Below are 20,837 nucleotides of genomic sequence, written 5' to 3'. Positions count from 1 at the left end.
AGCTGTTGGGCACGGGCGCCCCTGCCCCAGGAGCGTGGCAGTAACAGCCTTGTGCCCCTCTCTGCAGCTGACAATCGGTACTGCGAGGTGGGCTTCAGTATCGCCATCACCCAGGTGAGTCCGGCCCTCGGCTGGGGGCACGGCGGCCGCAGCTCTGCACGAGACAGGGGCGTGCCTGCCTCTGCGCAGCCCCCAGTGGTGAGGCTAGGGGGGCGCTTGTGGCTGAGGGGTGCCAAGGTTCTGTGATGGAGTGGGGGATACCTGTGTGTGTGTGAGTGGCTCACAGAGGGTGTGGGGCTCCTGCTGAGGGTAACCCTGACAACCAGGTAACACCTTTGTACTGCAGACAAAGGAGGAGGTGGAGCCTGAGGGGTTTGAATTGGAACTGGGAGTTGGAAGCAGTTAGTCTGGGCTGAGGGAGAGAGAGACAAAGGAGGGGGCAAGGCCCCGGCTCTGGGGGCCCCTCGGGGCCTCCTCTCCCCAACATGGATTGGACTGGCTGTCTCGGCCTGCTGTACTGACTCCTCTGTACGATGCTGTGTCCTGTCGGCTAATAAACCTGCTGTTCTCCTGCTGAGTGAGAGACTCTCCTGCCTGCGGACAGGGTGCAGAGCTTGGGGGACCCCAGAACCCCATCACAGGTTCCTCTGGGCAGAGCACTCCCTGAGGCCCTGCCATTCCCTTGCAGGCTGGCCGGTTGGTGCTGGGCGCTCCGGGAGGACACTACTTTAGGGGTAAGGGCCCAGGGACTGTGGGGAGGGGGAGCCCAGTGCCCCCTGGCCTGGGGGCCATCACCTGCCACATGGCCCTCACCCAGCCCTGTGGCTGGGGGACCTCCCCTGGTCTGTAGGGGCTTGGAACCTCGCCTGGCAAATGGGGCTGGCCAAGGGGGCGCGGTGCTGGGCAGAGCCCCTTGGCCCAGCCCCACTCAGCCATGGACCGTCCCCCAGGGCTGATCTACTCCATCCATCTGTCGGCTGTGGTGTCCCGCTTCCCGGGCAGCACCATGCTGTGGTCCGTGGCCTCCGAGCAGAAAACCCAGGCTCTCTACAGTGATGAGGAAGGCGCCTACAGAGGTGAGCAGCCTCCTGTACCAGCCTGGGCACCGAGAGACTCCCTCGCCAATCGGTCACTGGCACAGTCCAGTCCCCACCCCCACCCCCCTCTCAAGCTGGGGAGAGAACCCAGGTGTCCTGCCTCCCAGCCCCCTGCTCTGGCCACCAGCTTCCATGGCCCCCCGAAAGCTGGGGAGAGAACTCAGGAGTCCTGGCTCCCACCTCCCTGCTCTAATCACCAGCCCCTGCTGCCCCCCAGAGCTGGGAGAGAACCCAGGAGTTCTGGCTTCCAGCCCCCCTGCTCTAACCACCAGTCCCCACTGCCTACCAGAGCCATGTGAAATCCGCAGCCATCCTGGCTCCCAGCCCCTGCTCTAACCACTAGCCCCCAGAGCTGGGAGAGAACCCAGGCGTCCTGGATCCCAGCCTGTCCCTCCACCGCCCACTGTTGCCAACGTGCTGGTTGCTGCGCCCTGGGCGAGGGCGTGCGACATTAACTCGGCTCCATCTCTCCCCAGGATACTCGGTGGCCGTGGGGGAGTTTGACGGAGACCCCAGCACGCCAGGTAGAGGGGGGATTCCCCTTGGTTCACCTGGGGCCCCCCAACCCCAGGCCCTGCACAGGGCCTTGAGGCTGCCAAGACAGGGAGAAGACGGCTCAGCCCCCCAGCGCGGAGCCCCCCCGCATGCCCATGGTGCCGCCCCCAGCCATGCCAAGCTCCCCCTTGCCCCTGGCTGCCCGCGGCCCAGTCACTGCTCGGCTGCAAGGCCCCTGGCGAAGGGCAGCGCCAGCTCCTGTGCCCTTCAGGCCGGATGCTGGGGCACACGCCTGGGACTCGTCTCGCCAGGGGCTCAGCCCCGCTCTGTCCTGGCCAGCCAGGCCCTGCTGGTGATGGGGGGACCCATTTCCTTTGCAGAGTACGTCGTGGGTGTCCCCAACAGGAGAAACACCTGGGGGGCGGTGAGTTCCGCTGTCTGCTTGGGGGGCAGAGCGGCCAGGGGCTGGCCAGGGGTCTGGGCCTCCGCTCAGGGGCCTGTCCCATGAAGGAGTAGTTCCCGCCCCATCCTGCAGGTGGCACCCCGGGCTCCCTGGACCTGCAGGGCAGCCAGGGACCCTCCGGCACCCTGGGAGGGAAGAGGTGCCTGGGGGTCCGGCTGCTCCCCACGGGAACAGGCCCCAGCGGGGGTTGCTGGCCAGAGACACGGGGGTGAAGGAGGGTGGAACAGCCCCCCCCATCCTCTGGGCGGAACAGCCCCCCCAGCCCCCTTGGGTGCAACAGCCCCCTGGGCGCAACAGCGCCCCCCAGCCCTCTTGGATGGAACAGCCCCCCCCAGCCCCCTGGGCTCAACAGCGCCCCCCTAGCCCCCTGGGTGGAACAGCCCCCCCCAGCCCCTTGGGTGGAACAGCCCCCCCCAGCCCCCTTGGCTCAACAGCGCCCCCCCTAGCCCCCTGGGTGGGACAGCCCCCTGGGTGGAACAGCCCCCCCCAGCCCCCTGGGCGCAACAGCGCCCCCCCAGACCCCTGGGTGGAACAGCCCCCTGGGCTCAACAGCCCCCCCCCAGCCCCTTGGGTGGAACAGCCCCCCCCAGCCCCCTGGGCTCAACAGCCCCCCCCCAGACCCTTGGGTGGAACAGCCCCCCCCCCCCAGTCCCCTGGGTTCAACAGTGCCCCCCCAGCCCCCTTGGGTGGAACAGCCCCCTGGGCTCAACAGCCCCCCCCCAGCCCCTTGGGTGGAACAGCCCCCCCCAGACCCCTGGGTGGAAGAGCCCCCCCAGTCCCCTGGGTTCAACAGTGCCCCCCCAGCCCCCTGGGCGCAACAGTGCCCCCAGCCCCCCTGGGTGGAACAGCCCCCCCCAGCCCCCTGGGCGCAACAGCGCCCCCCCAGCCCCCCTGGGTGGAACAGCCCCCCCCCAGTCCCCTGGGCTCAACAGCCCCCCCCAGCCCCCTGGGCGCAACAGCCCCCCCAGCCCCCTGGGCTCAACAGCCCCCCCCAGCCCCCCTGGGTGGAACAGCCCCCCCCGTCCCCTCCCCGCTGATTTTCTTTTCCTCGTGGCAGGTGGAGATCTTCAGTGACCGACAATCCCTTCAGCGGATGTTGATAATCCCAAGTGACCAGGTAGCGGCCCCCCTCCCCCTCCCCCTTCCCCAGGCCAGCTCCCGGCCTTAGCTCATGTGGTAGGTGGGCACAAGGGGGGACATGGGCCAGGGCAACACCTGCACCGTGGGTCCCTCCCCTCTTCCCTGCCCCTGCGCCAGCTGGGCTGGGGCCCCGCGAGCGGCTGCAGTTCCGGTGGGAGCCAGGGAGGTGAGACACCCCCGGCTGCTGCTGGAGCCCCGGGCATCACCCGCCTCCCGGCCACGGGGCCCCAGAGGCGTAGGGCCTGCGCCAGCCCCCCGATGGGCTCTGGGTGCGGGGACCCAGGCGGGGGCCTGCCTGGCCACAGGCTGGTCTGTGGTGTGGCTCCTCCGGGGGCCCACACTGAGGCCAGGGGCTCCCTTGGGCCCCTCAGGCACTCCAGCTCCCAAAGCAGTGGCCATTCCCCGCACCTTCCACTCAGAGCCCCACAGAACGTTTGGCCTCAGTTACCGGCCTCGGAGCAAGAGGCCCAGAACTGGCAGGGGGGAGCAGCCCAGCGCCAGAGGGGCCCAGCACTGGGGGGGGGGGGAGCTGTGGGTCAGGAGTGAGGTGCACCACAGAACTGGGGGTCGGGGTCAGGGTTGGGGGGTTGGGTTGGGGTCAGGGGTCAGGCTGGGGGTTGGGGTTGTGGTTGGGGTCAGAGTCGGGGGTTGGGGTAGCAGTCAGGTCAGAGTCGGGGGTCAGGGTCATGGTCGGGGTCACAGTGAGGGTCAGTGTTGGGGGTCGGGGTCGTGGTCAGGGTCAGGTCGTGGTTGGGGGTTGCGGTCGGGTCAGGGTCAGGGTCAGGGGTCAGGGTCGCGGTGGGGGATGTGGTCAGGATGGGGGTCAGGGTCATGGTTGGGGTCCGGGTCGGGGTTGTGGTCAGGGTCAGGTCGTGGTTGGCAGTCAGGGTTGGGGGTTGCAGTCAGGTCAGGGTTGGGGGTTGGGTGTGGGGGATGATGTCAGGATGGGGGTCTGGGTCGGGGTTGGGGTCAGGGTCGGGGGTTGCGGTGGGGGATGATGTCAGGATGGGGGTCAGGGTCGTGGTTGGGGTCAGGGTCAAGGTCGGGGGTCATGGTCGGGGGTTGCAGTCAGGTCACGGTCAGGGGTCAGGGTTGCAGTGGGGGATGATGTCAGGATGGGGGTCAGGGTCGTGGTTGGGGTCAGGGTCAAGGTTGGGGGGGTCAGGGTCAGGGTTGTGGTCAGGGTCAGGTCAGGGTCGGGGTCGAGGTCAGGATGGGGGGTCAGGGTCAGTCCAGCCCAGCCCACCCTCAGCCTCCCTCCATCTTGCAGGTGGCGTCGTACTTTGGGCACACGGTGGCTGTGGCTGACGTGGATGGCGATGGGTGAGGAGGAGCTGAGCGTGGTGCCTCAGTGCCCCCGTCTCCCTCCTGAGCACTGCCTGGCGCAGGGCAGGGGGACAAGGCCCCTTCCCTCTTTGCTCCCACCCTGGGCCCCGGCAGGGTGAGCTGGACCCGCACGGGGGTGCAGGGGCACGAGGCTCCAACCCCTGCTGCAGCCGCCCTGGGAACAGCTCCCCCCCAGCGCTGGTGCCATCGGTGCCAGCAGCTGGGGGCAGGGCTGGGAGCGGCTGGGGCCCCTCTGCCTGGGGCTGGTGCCGCAGTTGTGCCCGGGGGGATGCTGGTCCCTGCAGGTGCCGCTTGCCTGGGCCAGTCGCTGCTCCGGGCCCCCATCCAGCCGGGTTCATCGCTCCTCACCCCACCCCTGGCTGCTGCCCTGGCGCTCCCCCAGACTGCCCTGAGGCTGGCAGCACCGGGGCCGGGGGCGGGGGCGGGGGAAATCAGGCAGAGGGTAACCCTGGCCCCCAGCAGGGTGGGCTTTGCCCAGGGGAGCCTGACCCTGACGGTGCAGGGGATGGACAGAGTCCTGGAAGCGTCCACGTCCAGGTGCCCCAGCCGGGGGCTGCCCTGGGCTGACTCACCCCCTCCTGCGGGGCCCATGCCCGGCTGCCCCCACCCAGGATTCCCTGGTTCCCCCGGGCGGGCCGACGTCCTGGTGCCACCTGTCCCCTGCCCACAGGCGGGATGACGTCCTGGTGGGGGCGCCGCTCTACATGGAGCGCCGCTCGGACCACAAGCTCTACGAGGTGGGGCGCGTCTACCTCTACCTGCAGCGCCGGCGGGACCTCGCCCGCAGCTCCCCCTGGCAGACCCTGACCGGCACCGAGCTCTACGGCCACTTTGGCTCCGCCATCGCACCCCTGGGAGACCTGGACCAGGACGGCTATGACGGTAATGCCAGCGCCGTCCCGGGGCCGGGCCAGTGGCTGGCTTGGTCTGGGGACGCCTGCGGCTGGTGCTGGGAGCTGGTGTGGTGGCTGCCCGGAGGGTGCCTGGGCAGCCCAGCGGCTGTGCCCCAGGCCCAAGCGGGCAGGGAGCGGGGCCACAGCCAGGCTGCCCCGGGAGACAGCCAAGCTCAGGGTCTCAGGGCTCGCTGGGAAACTGAGGCAGAGACAAGTGTCACCCACAGCCGCACAGGACAGCGGCAAAGTCCCACTCCCAACCCTAACCACTGGGCTCATCTCCCTGACTGCTCCGGCTGGGGCCGCTGGGGCCCTGGCCTGTCCCGCAGATGTGGCGGTGGGGGCGCCGTTCGCCGGGAGCGGCCGTGTGCTCATCTTCCGGGGGCACAGCGAGGGGCTGCGTACCCCCGCCTCGCAGCTCCTGGACAGCCCCTTCCCCGGGCGCGCTGCCTTCGGCTTCTCCCTGCACGGCACCACCGACATCGACGCCAACGGCTACCCAGGTACGGCCGCCCTGGGCTGGCCAGCACCGCCCTGCCTGGCGCTCGCAGGCCTGGGGCTGGTGGGGCAGCGGTGGGTCAGTGTCCACCATCTGCGCCAGGTGCCCCCCTCTCTGAGACGTGCTGAACCCCCTTGCTGGAGCCGGTGCCCCCACATGGCTGCCTGGGGCGCTGGCTCCCCACCCCCGCTCTGGCTGGCAGCCTTGCCCCCAGCTGAGCCAGCGGGACCCCAGGCACCTGAGTGACCCCTGGCTTGTGCCCCCAGATGTGCTGGTTGGGGCGTTCGGCGCTGGCAGGGTGGCTGTGTACAGGTGAGTGCCTGGGGCTCACTGGGCAGCAGGTGGTGGGTGGGTGCCCAGGGGCCCTGGCTCCTGTGCTGGGCTCCTGTGCCAGGCGCCCCGCTGAAATCAGCTGTCCCCAGGATCGGGCCCCTGAAGCCACTCTGAGTCAGCAGAAGGGTGCCCAGCCCAGCCGGTCCCGGAGCTTGGCTCCAGCCATGGGGCAGGCAGCCCCACCCCTCCTCCCCGCCTGCTGCCACGCCTCTCCTCCGAGGATAACAGCCTATCGCTGCTGCCCACCACGGAGCTCCAGGCCCTGGGCTTGTCGCCCCCTGCATCGCGCTGGGCCCAGCTCTGGCCCCACATTGGCCCCTCCTGCCTCCAGCTGGCCCTGGGGCAATGCTGGGTGTGACTTGGTCGCTGGTGCCCGCAGAGCCCGGCCCGTGGTGGTGGCCAGCATCCAGCTGTCCGTGCCGGACGTGCTGAACCCCGAGGAGAGGAGCTGCTCCCTGCCGGGCACCAGGGCTGCCGTCAGCTGGTGAGCGAGGGGGGGCCGGGCACAAGCGGGCGCAGGGCCACTTGGCAGCTCCGCTGGGGGGAGCCAGGACTGTGGCTCTGCCCCCCACCCCTCCCTGGTGAACACCTGGTGGATCCTCACCAGCCCCTGTTCTTCTGCAGCTTCCCCGTGGGGCTGTGCGTGGGCATCGCGGGGAAGGGGCTCCCACAGCGAGTCCGTGAGTGCCGCACCAGGCGCATGGCTGGGAGACATCACCAGGGACCGGGGGCAGCATAGTCGGGGGGCCGGGGGCAGGGCAGGCAGTGAGGGTCGCGGAAGGGGGCTGGGGCCAAGGCGGGAGCTGGGGCCGGGGGCAGGGCAGGTGCTGGGGCTGGCGGAGGGGGCCGGGGGCAGTGTGGGTGCTGGGGCCTGAGGCCAGCAGATGGAGGGGGCGCTGGGGCCGGTGGAGGGGGGCCGGGGGCAGGGCGGGCGCTGGGGCTAGCGGAGGGGGGCGCTGGGGCCGGTGGAGGGGGGCTGGGGGCAGGGCGGGTGCTGGGGCCTGAGGCTGGCAGATGGGGGGGTGCTGGGGGCCGGTGGAGAGGGGTTGGGGGGCAGGGCGGGTGCTGGGGCTAGCAGAGGGAGGGCGCTGGGGTCGGTGGAGGGGGGCCGGGGGCAGGGCAGGCACTGGGGCTAGTGGAGAGGCGGTGCTGGGGGCTGGTTGAGGGGGGCCAGGGGCAGGGCGGGCGCTGGGGCTAGTGGAGAGGGGGTGCTGGGGGCCGGTGGAGGGGGGCCGGGGGCAGGGCGGGCGCTGGAGCCGGCCGATGAGGACACTGAGGCCTCCCCGCTCTGCAGGGCTGGCGGCCGACCTGCAGCTGGACCGGCTGAAGCCCAGGTCAGGGCGCCGGGTCGGGGTGCTGCCCTCGGGCCAGGCCGGCCACGCTCTGGAGCTGCTGCTGTCGGCGGAGGCACCGCGCATCTGCCACAATTTGACGGCCCACCTGCGGGTACGGGTGGGGCTGCCTGGGGGCCGTCGGGCCCCGTCCCTGCCTCAGAGCCCCCAGCCATGGGCTCCCCAGGCCCCAGCTCCGGGCCTGGCACCTGCATCCACGCTGAGCCCGCCAGGCCAGCCCTGAGCTCTCCCCCGCCCTGTGTGGCTCCGCAGGCATTGCTGGCACCGGCAACGCCATGCCAGCCTCCGGGAGCTGGGCCGCATTCGGCTCAGGGCCTGAGCGACTTCGCCAGCTGGGCAGCGCCCCCCACCTCGGGCTGGCTGTAGCGCACGTGTCGGGCGCCTGCCCCGGCTCCTGAAGCCCAGGAGAAACTGAGGCACACAGAGGGGTGGCAGAAATGGTACCTGCAATTCCCATCTGGCCACGCTGTGCCCTGGCCAGCCAGTGGGACGGTGGGGCAGGGAGGGGTCACACCCAGACTGGGTGGGCACCAGGCATTCCTCACCTCTCTCCTGCCCCAGGACGAGGCGGATTTCAAGGACAAGCTGAGCCCCATCGTGGTGAGCCTGGCGTTGACGCTGGCAGAGCAGCCAGGCCCCGAGGAGCTGGGGCTGGTGCTCCATGGGCAGACGGTGGCTCAGGAGCAGGTGGGTGTCCGTCACCCCACTCACAGCCCCTGGCTCCCCCTGCTTTGGCTCCCCACCAGTCTGCCCCAGCTGCTCCCGCTGTGGGCAGGGTGGGCACTGCTGGGGCTGGCTGACAAGTGCTTCTCGCTGTGCCCCCCAGACCCGCATCGTTGTGGACTGTGGGGAGGACAACGTCTGCACCCCAGACCTGCAGCTTACTGCCCACACGTAAGTGCCTGGGGCTGGCACCGGCCGTACCCGCAGGCTGCCGGGCACTGGGCTCAGGCGGGAGTCTGCGGCCCTGGGCGCCTGGTGTGCAGTCAGCGGACGCTGCCCCCTATGGGCCGGTGCTCACCCGGCATCCCTACGGCTTGTTCAGTGGCTGTGGGCCACCCAGACAGCTCCCATTGGCCAGTGCACAGCCGTGGCTGCTCCCATTGGCCATGGCCAGGGCTGAGCTCCTCCCCTCCATCCCACAGGCCCGTGGCCCAGCTGTTGATTGGGGCCGAGGACGTGGTCCATATCGTGGCCGACGCCACCAACGCGGGGGAAGGCGCCTTCGAGGCCGAGCTGCGGCTGCAGCTGCCACGTGATGCCCACTTCCAGAGAACCACCAGCAAGGGGCAGGTAGGGCAGGGCGGGGCTCCCCCCCGCCTGGGGGCACCGCTCCCCACAGGTGGAAGGGGTTCGCCCCGCGCACTCCCGGGGCCTCCGGCTGGGCTCTACCCTGGCATTGTGGGCCCTGTGGTGCCTGAGCCGTGGGAGTAACTCCCTCCCTGGCTGCAGTGGGAGGCTGTTATCTGGCCAGGGAAGCTGAGCGTGCTGCACCATGGAGAGCAGCCTACAGCGGGCTGTGATGGGGAGCTCCCATGTGGGACTGGGTGGGCCCCATACCCCCCGGAAAGCTCTGGGTCTCCTGCCCCCAGCCCTTCTCTGTGGTAACCCCCCCCCTCCGCCTGGCCGCAGGGGCTGGAGAAGGTGAGCTGTAAACCCAAGAAGGACAACGAGACCCATGTGGTGATCTGCGAGTTGGGGAACCCAATGAAGAGTGGGGCCAAGGTAGGGGACGTGCCCTTCCCCCGGCCATGTGCCCCAGCACTGGGACACCCTCTCGCCCCCCAGGTTCCTGGGTGCCTCTCGCGGCTCATCCGGGCTGGAGGTGCTCCTGCCCCAGAGCTGGGATCCCCCATCTCAGCCCCCCTGGACCCCTGCAGTCTGGCCAGTATTCCTGGGTGCCCTGGTGCGATGTAGTGGGGGATGCGTGTGTGTGCGTGTGTGTGTGTGTGTGTGTGTGTGTCACAGAGGGTGTGGGGCTCCTGCTGAGGGTAACTCAGGTGACCAGGTGACACCTCTGGGCTGCAGACAAAGGGGAGGTAGAGCCTGAGGGGTTTGAATTGGAACTGGGAGTTGGAAGCAGTTAGTCTGGGCTGGGAGAGAGAGAGACAAAGGAGGGGGCAAGGCCCCGGCTCCGGGGGCCCCTCGCGGTCTCCTCTCCCCACATGGATGGGACTGGCTGTCTCTGCCGACTGCAGTGACTCCTCTGTACGACGCTGTGTCCTGTCGGCTAATAAACCCGCTGTTCTCCTGCTGAGTGAGTCACTCCTGCCCGCAGACGGGTGCAGGGCCTGGGACCCCTGAACCCCTATTGCACCTGGTGCTGGGAAGGGGCGTGTCCATGCCCATGGCTGAGCGGCGTGTCCGTGCTCATGGGCATCTGTGCCCGTGGCCCGCAGACACCAGCCACTCTCTCTCCACAGGTCTCTGTGGACATTGCCGTGAGTGTCAGTAACCTGGAGGACGCTGGCGACTCTCTCGAGTTCCAGCTGCAGCTGCAGAGGTGATGCTCCCCGGGCCACCCCAAGCTGGGTGCTGGAGCCACCTGCTCCCCATTGCCCAGCCTGCAGAGCCCCATTGGCCAGGGCAGGGTCCTGCTCCCACCCCACCGTCACCTGCCCAGGCCAGGGCTCTCAGCAGGCGGCTCCCAGGGCCCAGCTGCCCTGTCTGATCTGGCACTTTGCGACCCCCGGATCAGCCCTCGGGGGAGCTGGCAACCCCAGTGGCACACCAGCCTGGCTCCCTGCTCTCACCTGGGCTCATTCTGGTGGCCAGGCCCTGGCTCCATTGCCTCGCCCGGCTCCGGCACCCAGGGCCCCACCCTGACCTGCTTTCCCTCTGCCACAGCAAGAACAGCCACAACCCCTGCAGCACCGTGGAGCGAGTGCAGATCCCCATCAAGGCCAGTGCGCTGCTGGACCTGCGCGGGTGAGGGGTGTGGGCACTGGGAGGGGCCCCAGGGGGCCGGGGTGCTTGGGGATCCCTGGCCCGGCTGGGTCTGATGCAGGGGGGCTCGGGTAATGGCCATGGCAGCTTGAGCTGGCACTGGCTCAGACCCGGTCCTGTTCCTCGTGCCCTTTGGCAGAGCCAGGCTAGCGCCAGACGACTCATCTGGGGGTGCAGCAGCCTCACTCGGGAGTCCTGGGGGGCTGCGCTGGTGGGCAGGCGGGAGGGAGGGCAGACCCGGTCTCAGCCAGGAGCCTCAGCTTCCCCTCGGCTCTCGCAGGAATTCACTGCCGGCTGCCGTGGTGCTGCCGCTGGAGGGCTGGGAGCAGGCGGAGCGCAGCCGCCGGCTGGAGGAGCGTGGGCCCCGGGTGGACCACGTCTACCAGGTACAGCCCGGGGCAGCAGACGGCGGCGGGGGGTGGGCAGGGCAATGTGCTCACCCGTGCTCCAGGCATCAGTGCACCCCATCCTGTTCACACACCAGCCCACAGGCGTGGAGAGTCGGTGTGGGGCGGCTGCCCCGAAGTGCGGTGGGGCCTGAGCCCATGGGGGAACCACGAGGCGATCCCCAACACCTGTCTCCTGCTGTCCTCCTGCTGCAGGGCTGGCCTTGACCCTGGGCCAGGCACAGTGCACACGGTGCTCACATGCGGCACACACACGGCACACACACACACACACACATTGCACACAGTGCTCGCACACGGCACACACTCAGCACACACACACTGCACACAGTGCTCACACGCGGCACGCACATGGTGCAAACACACATGGTGCACACACACGGTGCACACACACACGGAACATGCACGTGCGCACACACATACTGCACACAGTGCTCACACGCAGCACACATGCACATGGCACATGGTGCTCACACGTGGCACACGTGGCACACGCAGGGCACACACACATGTGCGCGTGCACACAAACACTGCACACGGCGCACACGGCGCACACACATGGAACACACGCATGTGCGCACACACACACTGTACACGGTGCTCAGATATGGCATGCACACGGCACACACGCACATGGCTCACGGTGCTCACACACGGCACGCATGCGCACACACACACTGCACACAGTGCTCACACGCGGCATGCACACGCACAAACGCACATGGCACACGGTGCTCACACATGGCACACACATGCGCGCGCATACACTGCACATGGTGCTCACACGTGGCACACACATGGCACACGCACATGGCACACACACTTTGCACACAGTGCTCACATGTGGCAAGCACACGGCGCACATACACACACTGCACATGGTGCTTACACATGGCATGCACATGGCACACACACAAGTGTGCGCACACTGCACACAGTGCTCACACGCAGCACGCACACGGCGCACACACATGGCACACACACACGCTCGCACATACACTGCACACAGTGCTCACGCAGCACGCACACGGCACACACATGCGCATGCACACACACTGCACACAGTGCTCACACATGGCATGCACATGGAGCATACACACGGCACACACATGCACATGCACACACACACTGCACATGGTGCACACGCACACAGTGCACACACATGCGCACACACACACTGCACACGGTGCTCACATGCGGCACGCACATGGCACACACACAGCACACACACGTGCACACACACAGTGCACATGGCGCACATGCATATACACACGGCACACACACTGCACACGGTGCTCACACGCGGCATGCACATGGCACACATGCACACGGCACACATGTGCACACACACACAGAGCACACGATGCTCACACACACAGCACGCACACACGCACGTGTACACACACTGCACACAGCACACACACACGCGCGCACACACTGCACACGGTGCTCACACGCGGCACTCACACGGCACACACGCATGCATATGCACACACACATGGCACACACACACACTGCACACAGTGCTTACATGTGGCACGCACATGGTGCACATGCACACGGCACACACTGCACACAGTGCTCACACATGGCATGCACACAGCACACACATGGCACACACATGCGCACGCACACACTGTACATGCACACACACACACACACTGTACATGCACACACACGCATGCACACACAGTACATGTACACACATGTGCACACACACTGCACACGGTGCTCACATGTGGCACACACATGGCACACACAGCACGCGCGCGCACACACGGTACATGCGCACACACACAGTACATGCACAGACGCATGCACGCACACGGTACATGCATACACACAGTATATGCACATATGTGTGTGCACACACACACACGGCACACACACGCACACACACACACTGCACACAAGCTGCACATGTGCACAGTGTGCTTGTACATGCACACACTGATAGAGAGAGCCGGGCTAGTCTGTATTCTGTCAAAACAAACCAGCAGTCCCGTAGCACTTTACAGACTAACAAATTAATTGATTAGGTGATGAGTTTTCGTGGGATAGACCCACTTCTCCATAGAATCATAGAACAACAGAGCTGGAAGAGACCTAAAAAAGTCATCGAGTCCAGCCCCCTGCTCTAGGCAGGACCAAACCCATCAGATCAGCCCAGCCAGGGCTTTGCCGAGGTGAGACTTAAGCACCTCCAGGGATAGAGACTCCACTACTTCCCTGGGCAGACCATTCCAATGCTTCACCACTCTCCTAGTGAAAAAGTTTTTCCTAATGTTCAACCTGGACCTTCTCAACTGCAACTTGAGACCATTGTTCCGTGTTCTGCCATCCGTGATCACTGCGAACAGCCTCTCTCCAGCCTCTTTGCAGCCTCCCTTCAGTAAGTTGAAGGCTGTTATCAAGTCCCCCCTCAGTCTTCTCTTCTGCAGACTAGACAGTCCCAATTCCCTCAACCTTTTTTCATAGGTCATATGCTCCAGGCCCCTAATTATTTTGGTTGCCCTCCGCTGGACCCTCTCCAGTGTGTCCACATCCTTCCTATAACTGGGGGCCCAGAACTGGACACAGTACTCCAGATGCGGCCTCACCAAAACCAAATAAAGAGGAATAATCACTTCTCTAGATCTACCAGCAACGCTGCTCTCGATGCAGCCTAACATGCCATTAGCCCTCTTGGCTACAACGGGACACTGACTCATGTCCAGCTTCTCGTCCACCACACCTCCCAGGTCCTTTTCTGCAGAACTACTACTGAGCCAGTCGGACCCCAGCCTGTAACAATGCTTGGGATTCTTCCAGCCCAAGTGCAGGACTCTGCACTTGTCCTTATTGAACCTCATCAGATTTCTTGCGGCCCTGACTTCCAATTTGTCTAAGTCACTCTGGACCCTGTCCCTACCCTCCAGCGTATCTACCTCTCCCCCTAACTTAGTGTCATCTGCTAACTTGCTGAGGGCGCAATCCAACCCCTCATCCAGGTCACTGGTAAATATGTTGAATAGAACAGGACCCAGAACCGAACCTTGGGGCTCTCCACTAGAAACCGACCACCTTCCCGACATTGAGCCGTTGATCACTACCTGCTGGGCCCGACCTTCTAGCCAGACCATAGTCATACCAGGACAGACTCAACATATAAAGCACAGAGGTCCAAAAATTGTTATCAAGGTTGGCAAATCAGAAGAGCAGAGGGGCGGCAGGAGCGGGCTGTTCGGGGGGAAGTTAAGAGTTAGATAAAACAAAGTATGTAAAAGAGTCCTTATAATGTGCCAGATAATTGGTGTCCTGGTTCAAACCATGTGTTAATATGTGGAATTTGAGTATAAATGACAGTTTTGAGCATTCCCTTTGTAAACAGTTGTTAAAGTTCCTTTTCAGTAAAACACAGACTTTCAGGTCATTAACAGAATGGCCCACTCCATTGAAGTGCTGGCTGACAGGCTTGTGAGTTAGGAGCTTTTTATGTCTGTTTTGTGTCCATTCATTCTTTGTTTGCAGTCTGTCCTATGTGCATGGTGTGTTGGTCTTGCTGGCACATGATGGCACATATGATGTTAGCTGAGGAACAGGAGAATGTGCCCGTGATTCTGTGAATAACCTAGTTAAGTCCAGTGATGGCATCTCCAGAATAGATATGTGGACAAAGTTGGCAACAGGGCTTGTTGCAAGGAGAAGTTCCAGGATTGTTATTATTGTGGTAGAGCCTGTGGTTGCTGGTGAGAATCCTCATAAGGTTGGGAGGTTGTCTGTAGGAGAGAACAGGCCTGTCACCTAGGGCCTTCTGGAGTGTGGCATCCTGATTTAGGACGGCTTGTAGGTCTTTAATGATGTGTTGCAGTGGTTTGAGTTGGGAGCCGTAGGTAATGACCAGTGGTGTTCTGTTCTTGGCTTTTTTGGGCCGATTTTGGAGTAGCTGGTCTCTGGGTATTTGTCTGGCCCTGTCGATTTGTTTTTTTATTTCTCCTGGTGGGTAATTCAAGTTTATGAATATTTAGTAAAGATCTTGTAGTTTTTGGTCTCTGTCAGTAGCATAAGAGCAAATGCAATTGTACCTAAGGGCTTGACTGTAAACAGTGGATCTAGTTATGTGTGCAGGATGGAAGCTAGAAGGGTGTAGGTAAGTATAGTGATCAGTGGGTTTCTGGTACAGTGTGGTACCGATCAGGCCATCCTTGATTAGTACTGTAGTGTCCAGGAAATGTATGTCTCACATAGAGTAGTCGAGGCATAAGTTGATGGTGGGGTGCAGATTGTTAAAGTCTCTGTGGAATTCTTCTAGAGTCTCTGTACCATGGGTCCAAATCATAAAGATGTCGTCAATGTATTGTAAGTACAGGAGGGGTAATAGGGGACGAGAGCTGAGGAATCGTTGTTCCAGGTCAGTCATAAATATATTAGCATATTGTGGGGCCATGCGGGTGCCCATAGCAGTTCCACTAATCTGGAGGTATAAATTGTCCCCAAATCGGAAATAACTGTGAGTGAGGACAAAGTTGCAGAGGTCAGACATCAGACTGGCTGTGGTGACATTAAGGATGATATTCCTGATTGCTTGTAATCCGTCTTCGTGGGGAATATTAGTGTACAGAGCCTCCACATCCAAAGTGGCAAGGATGGTGTTGTCAGGAAGTTTTCCGATGTTTTGTAATTTTCTCAGGAGGTCGGTGGTATCTCGGAGATAGCTGGGAGTGTTGGTGGCATAGGGTTTGAGAAGGGAGTCCACATAACTGGATAGTCCGGTGGTCAGGGTGCCAATACCCGAAATGACAGGGCGTCTGGGGTTCCCAGGTTTGTGGATTTTGGGAAGTAAAGAGAATAATCCAGGCTGCGGCTCAGATGGTGTGTCTGAGTGAATAAGGTCCCGAGTGGCAGCAGGGAGTTCCTTAAGTAGTTGTTGTAATTTCTTTTGGAATTCCAAAGTGGGATCAGCGGAGAGAGGTCTGTAAAATGTGGTGTTGGAGAGCTGTCTGGCTGCCTCCTGTTCATAGTCTGACTTATTCATGATGACAGCAGCACCCCCTTTGTCAGCTGGTTTGATTATGATGTCTGGGTTATTTTTGCAACTCTGGACAGCATAGCGCTCAGCATAGCTGAGATCATGTCTCATGTGGCATTGTTTGCGTATAATGTCAGACTGAACGTGGTTGCAGAGGCGTTGTACGTAGAAATCCAGACTTTCACTCTGACCGGCAGGGGGAGTCTATACGGAGTTCCTCTTCTTTTGGTGATGGGGGGGGCGTCGAGAGTCAGACTGTTGTTCATAGGTGTGCTGGAAGAAGTCCTTTAGACGGGGACAGAGGCGGCGAAGGAAGGCTTCAAGGTCACTACAGAATTGTATTAAGTTTGTGGAGGAAGTGGGGCAGAAGGAAAGGCCCAGGGTAAGAGAGACTCTTCTGCTGGGCTGTGTGTGGCTGGGAAGGTGAACGCTGTTGTGCTGTGGTTGTTGTAGCACCCTGGGGTACGAGTAATTCAGATAGTTTATTGTCCTTTATGGATGGACAGACCCTGCTCTGACATGCTCCCTGCAGGTCTGACTCGCCAGCGCTGGGCAGAGCTGAGCAGCCAGGCAAAACGCCAACCCTGCCTGGCCGGCTCCCCCCAGAACCCGCTGCCGGGCTCAGCACAGCTCCTCTGTCCCCACAGCTGCACAACCAGGGCCCTGGCGCCGTGAGCCGGGTGGAGCTGCAGGTGGCCTTCCCCAGCCACTTCCAGGACGACTTCTTGCTGTACATGGCAGAGCTCAGCACCGAGGGGGAGATCAACTGCTCTAGCGCCGCCCCACTCAACCCGCTGGACGTAGGCATGGGGCTGCTCCAGGGTGTGGGGGTGGGGGTGGGGGTGGGGGCCGGGGCCCTGGCACTGCTGGCCTAGTGCCCACAGACCCTCGCCACTCTTGACCACCCTGGCTGTGCTGCCAGACAGCCTGCCCCACGGTGCACCTGCCAGATTGGCACTGGCTCCGCCCTGGCTCCAGGCAAAGCAGCTCCCATGCCGCTGTCCCAGCCGGCCACAAGCGTGGGGCTGTGCTGGGAGCAGAGCTGGCCTGGCCTCACTGTGCCGCAGGGCGGGAGCCCCGTTGGTTAGAAAATGCTGTTTTGCTGGTGGTAGTGGCTGAACTCCTGGTGGCTCGGTACAGAGCCCAGGTTTGTGGGGTCTGCAGCTCCAGTGAGCCCTGGAGCCTCTGCCCTGTGGCTGCCCATGCAGCACCACCTCCAGAAATAGACTGCCCTGAGCCTGGGCACTCCAGCTGCTCACCACTGAGCAGCATCTGTGAAACTGACTGTGTCCCGTCAGTTTCAGTCACTGGCTCCTGGGAGGGTCCTTCCTCTAAGCAAAGTTATTTGGAATTTCCAGCTGGAGGGAAACTTCCAAACATCTCAGACCCCCAAGAAGTGGCTCCTTTGGGCAGCCCGCTGGAGCTGGGCTGAGAGGCCTGAGTAATCCCTGTGTTGCCCGAATGCTGGTCCATGGGGCCTGTCCCCGCAGTGCTGGGATGAGAGATGAGGCTTTGTCCCCTCTTGTTCCAGCTGGAGAGCCAGAAGTCCACGGCCTCCCCTGGCCACAACACGAACGACCAGCCGGCCCACCAGCGGGAGAGATGGGAGGTGGCCGAGGCTGAGGCAGAGCCAGACACGCTCCGGGAGCCCACCCTGGTGGTGAGCAGAAGAGGGGCATTTCTCTGCCCAGGGCCTTGGCCCCAGCGGGGGCTGGGCCGAGCCATCGGGGGGGACGGGGAGTGGCTGGGAGGTGGAGTGGGAAGGGGGTGGCCCCAGCAGGCCAGATGATGGTTTGGGGCCTGCGCCCAGGGAGTGGCTGGGAGCCCAGGCAGAGTGTCTGGGGGAGATGGACCAGGCTGTCAGAGAGATGGCTCCGTCCGCCCCTGCAGCGGAAGGCCAGCACCTTCCAGCCCTGGCTCCTGGTGGGCCCTGTGTCTGCTCCGGAGTTGGTTGCCAGGCTGGGACCTTCCTGGGAGGAACATAAGCCAAAAGGGGGACAAATTAACCCCCCAGTCCTTGGGTCCAAATCCTACAGCGGGCCGCAGGCAGGGCTGGGGCTGCAGGGGGTAGGGCCAGGGAAAAGGGGACCCGGCCAAGGAACATGGGGCAGGGCTACAGGGGGTGGGGCTAGGCCAGGGAATGTGGGGCGGGGCTACAGGGGGTGGGGCCAGGCCAGGGAAAGTGGGGCAGGGCTGCAGACAGGGGGCCAGGCCAGGGAACGTGGGGCAGAACTGCAGCCATCGGGCCAGGCCAGGGAACGTGGGGCAGGGCTGCAGTCGTCGGGCCAGGCCAGGGAATGTGGGGCAGGGTTGCAGGCAGGGGGCCAGGCCAGGGAATGTGGGGCAGGGCTGCAGGCAGGGGGCCAGGCCAGGGAATGTGGGGCAGGGCTGCAGACAGGGGGCCAGGCCAGGGAATGTGGGGCAGGGCTGCAGTCGTGGGGCCAGGCCAGGGAACGTGGGGCAGGGTTGCAGGCAGGGGGCCAGGCCAGGGAATGTGGGGCAGGGCTGCAGACAGGGGGCCAGGCCAGGGAATGTGGGGCAGGGCTGCAGTCGTGGGGCCAGGCCAGGGAATGTGGGGCAGGGCTGCAGTCGTGGGGCCAGGCCAGGGAATGTGGGGCAGGGTTGCAGGAAGGGGGTCAGGCCAGGGAACGTGGGGCAGGGCTACAGTCGTGGGGCCAGGCCAGGGAACGTGGGGCAGGGTTGCAGGAAGGGGGTCAGGCCAGGGAACGTGGGGCGGGGCTGCAGCCGTGGGGCCAGGCCAGGGGCGGGACTGACCGGCTCCATCCTGTTGCAGAACTGCAGCAGCCAGCCCTGCGTGGTGGTGCGGTGCACGGTGGAGGCGCTGGAGCGAGACCAGCGGGCCCTGGTGACGGTGCGCTCTGTCCTGTGGCTGCAGAGCGTCAGGAAGGTGGGCGGCGGCTTCTCACCGCTTGGAACTGCAGGAGCGCACCTCCCGGCCAGGCTGCAGCTGCCGAGGCACAGCGCCATGCAGGGAACCCTCCGCCCGGCTCCGCGGGATGGGGCCTGGGCGCAGGGCTGCCAGGGAGGCTGGACGCCGGCTCCGCACCAAGCGTCTGGCAGCAGGCCCGGGTGTTCCAGCCTCCTGCGCAGCAAGCGAGGTCCTGCGGAGCAGCAGCACAAGCCAGCTGGGCAGAGCTCTGGGCTGGACGTGCCTGGGCTTGGCGCTGCCCAAATGGTGGGGTCAGAACCCCCAAACCTTCCGCTTCGCTCCAACCCCGTCTCATTTCCCCAACCCCAAAACCCAGCTAGTGCTGAGCTCTGCCGGGAGCGGGCCCCTGCCAGCCCCCCAGCCCCAGCCCCAGCGCTAAGCTCTCTGAGCACAACAGGGCTCTCCAGCACTGTACAGCGCGTTCCTGCGCAGTGACGGGCCCAGGCGCCTGGGCCGCTCCAGCTGAGTGTGTGGGCTGACCCCCCCCGGAGTGAGGGCTGACCCCGAGGGGCTGTGCCAGGCCAGGGGGTGGGCGTGCTGGGGTCTCGCGGGGCCGCTCCAGCTGAGTGCATGGGCTGACCCCTCCCGGAGTGAGGGCTGACCCCGAGGAGCTGTGCTGGGCCAGGGGGTGGCTGTGCTGGGGTCTTGCAGGGAAGGGCCCCTGCAGTGCAGCTTCCCAACCCGGAGGCTCTGTCAGGTGCTCTGGGGCAGAGGCTGGCAGCTGGGGAAACTGAGTCACGAGCCGTGACAGGCTGGATGACTAGACGTGCTGCCCCCTCGGTCCAGCTGCTGAGCCAAGCAGGGACCTGGTTTGGTGAGTGGCTGGAGCGCCTGTCATGGAGCCAGGGACCGAAGCCAGGAGTCTGGGCTCCCTAGGGCAGGAAGTGCTGAGCTGCAGCTCTGGGGCTGAGTCCCTTGAGCTTGGAGATGCCGCAGCTGCCCTCAGGGCGCCGGGCCCCACAGCGGCGCAGAGGGCGGGGGGGCAGATCACTGGGCCACACAGCGGAGCAGAGGGCGGGGGGGCGGTAGCCAGGGGACTGGGCCACACAGCAGAGCAGAGGGCCGGGGGGGCAGGGCGCTGGGCCCCACAGTGGAGCAGAGGGCGGGGTGGGGTGGCCAGGGCGCTGGGCCCCACAGCGGAGCAGAGGGTGGGGGGGGGTCCTGCTTGTTACATCCCCGTCACAGCCCTGCTCCAGCCCCAACCTGCCAGTGCCCAGAACTCCCTCCACCAGCAACCCAAGCCCCCGCTCCCCCCCTGCTCTCCCCACAGCGGCCCCTGGACCAGTTCATCATCCAGTCGCAGGCCTGGTTCAACGTCTCCGCCATGCCCTACCGCATCCAGCCCACAGCGCTGCCCCACGGAAACGCCACGGTACGCCGGGGGGGGTTGGGGGCGGGCCGTGGCAGCCCTGGGCTGAGCACTATTAGCCATGGGGTACCCTGCTGGCGTGGGTCCTAGGGCCCCGGGCCCCGCCCCAGCACTGAGCAGCCGGACCACAGGCGGGCTGAATGCCATGCACCCCAGGGCTGGCATAAACACACAGGTCACAGCCAGGCCGGGGCTTCTGGCGAGGGCTCAGGGTTTCGCAGGAGCACGGGGTGCCCTGGCTGAGGGGGTGGCCAGTGGCTTGGCTTGGCCCCTGGGCACAGAGGGTGTGGGTACAAGCATCCTGCACCTGGGGCCCACGAGTGGCACCCTGGGGTGTAGGTGCCTGTGTAATGTGACGGGGTTCTGGGCACAGCGAGAGAGATCAACCCAGGTACCTTTGCTTAAAACCGGGTCACTCACAGCCCTGGGCTGGGATTTCCTTCTCACCCAGGCAAGTCCAAGCAGCCTCCACAGCACCTCTGCCAGCCCCTCTGGCCCACCAGAAACCCCCCAAGCAAACCCACAGACTTCCCAGCTG

At 64.6% G+C, this 20,837-nt stretch overlaps 1 protein-coding gene across 1 annotated transcript in view; it reads left to right on the top strand.

The window, feature by feature from the left end:
* Nucleotides 1-682: 682 nt before the first annotated feature.
* The window catches only part of ITGA2B (integrin subunit alpha 2b), a 30,017-nt gene continuing 9,862 nt past the window's right edge, over nt 683-20,837 (top strand). The window contains exons 1-23 of the mRNA XM_074978802.1: nt 683-734; nt 951-1,076; nt 1,574-1,621; nt 1,973-2,016; nt 3,113-3,172; nt 4,466-4,518; nt 5,213-5,424; nt 5,765-5,938; nt 6,201-6,246; nt 6,647-6,751; nt 6,892-6,947; nt 7,562-7,713; nt 8,181-8,306; nt 8,446-8,513; nt 8,765-8,912; nt 9,252-9,344; nt 10,043-10,122; nt 10,467-10,547; nt 10,846-10,951; nt 16,628-16,780; nt 17,512-17,640; nt 18,775-18,888; nt 20,201-20,302. Of these exons, the coding sequence (XP_074834903.1) occupies nt 1,007-1,076; nt 1,574-1,621; nt 1,973-2,016; nt 3,113-3,172; nt 4,466-4,518; nt 5,213-5,424; nt 5,765-5,938; nt 6,201-6,246; nt 6,647-6,751; nt 6,892-6,947; nt 7,562-7,713; nt 8,181-8,306; nt 8,446-8,513; nt 8,765-8,912; nt 9,252-9,344; nt 10,043-10,122; nt 10,467-10,547; nt 10,846-10,951; nt 16,628-16,780; nt 17,512-17,640; nt 18,775-18,888; nt 20,201-20,302 (2,220 nt within the window). The 5' untranslated portion in view covers nt 683-734; nt 951-1,006. The remainder of the gene's footprint in view (nt 735-950; nt 1,077-1,573; nt 1,622-1,972; nt 2,017-3,112; nt 3,173-4,465; nt 4,519-5,212; nt 5,425-5,764; nt 5,939-6,200; nt 6,247-6,646; nt 6,752-6,891; nt 6,948-7,561; nt 7,714-8,180; nt 8,307-8,445; nt 8,514-8,764; nt 8,913-9,251; nt 9,345-10,042; nt 10,123-10,466; nt 10,548-10,845; nt 10,952-16,627; nt 16,781-17,511; nt 17,641-18,774; nt 18,889-20,200; nt 20,303-20,837) is intronic.

Source organism: Carettochelys insculpta, chromosome 28 (assembly GCF_033958435.1).
Source record: "Carettochelys insculpta isolate YL-2023 chromosome 28, ASM3395843v1, whole genome shotgun sequence".
Taxonomy (NCBI): domain Eukaryota; kingdom Metazoa; phylum Chordata; order Testudines; family Carettochelyidae; genus Carettochelys; species Carettochelys insculpta.
This window is presented reverse-complemented; position numbering and strand designations above follow the sequence as displayed.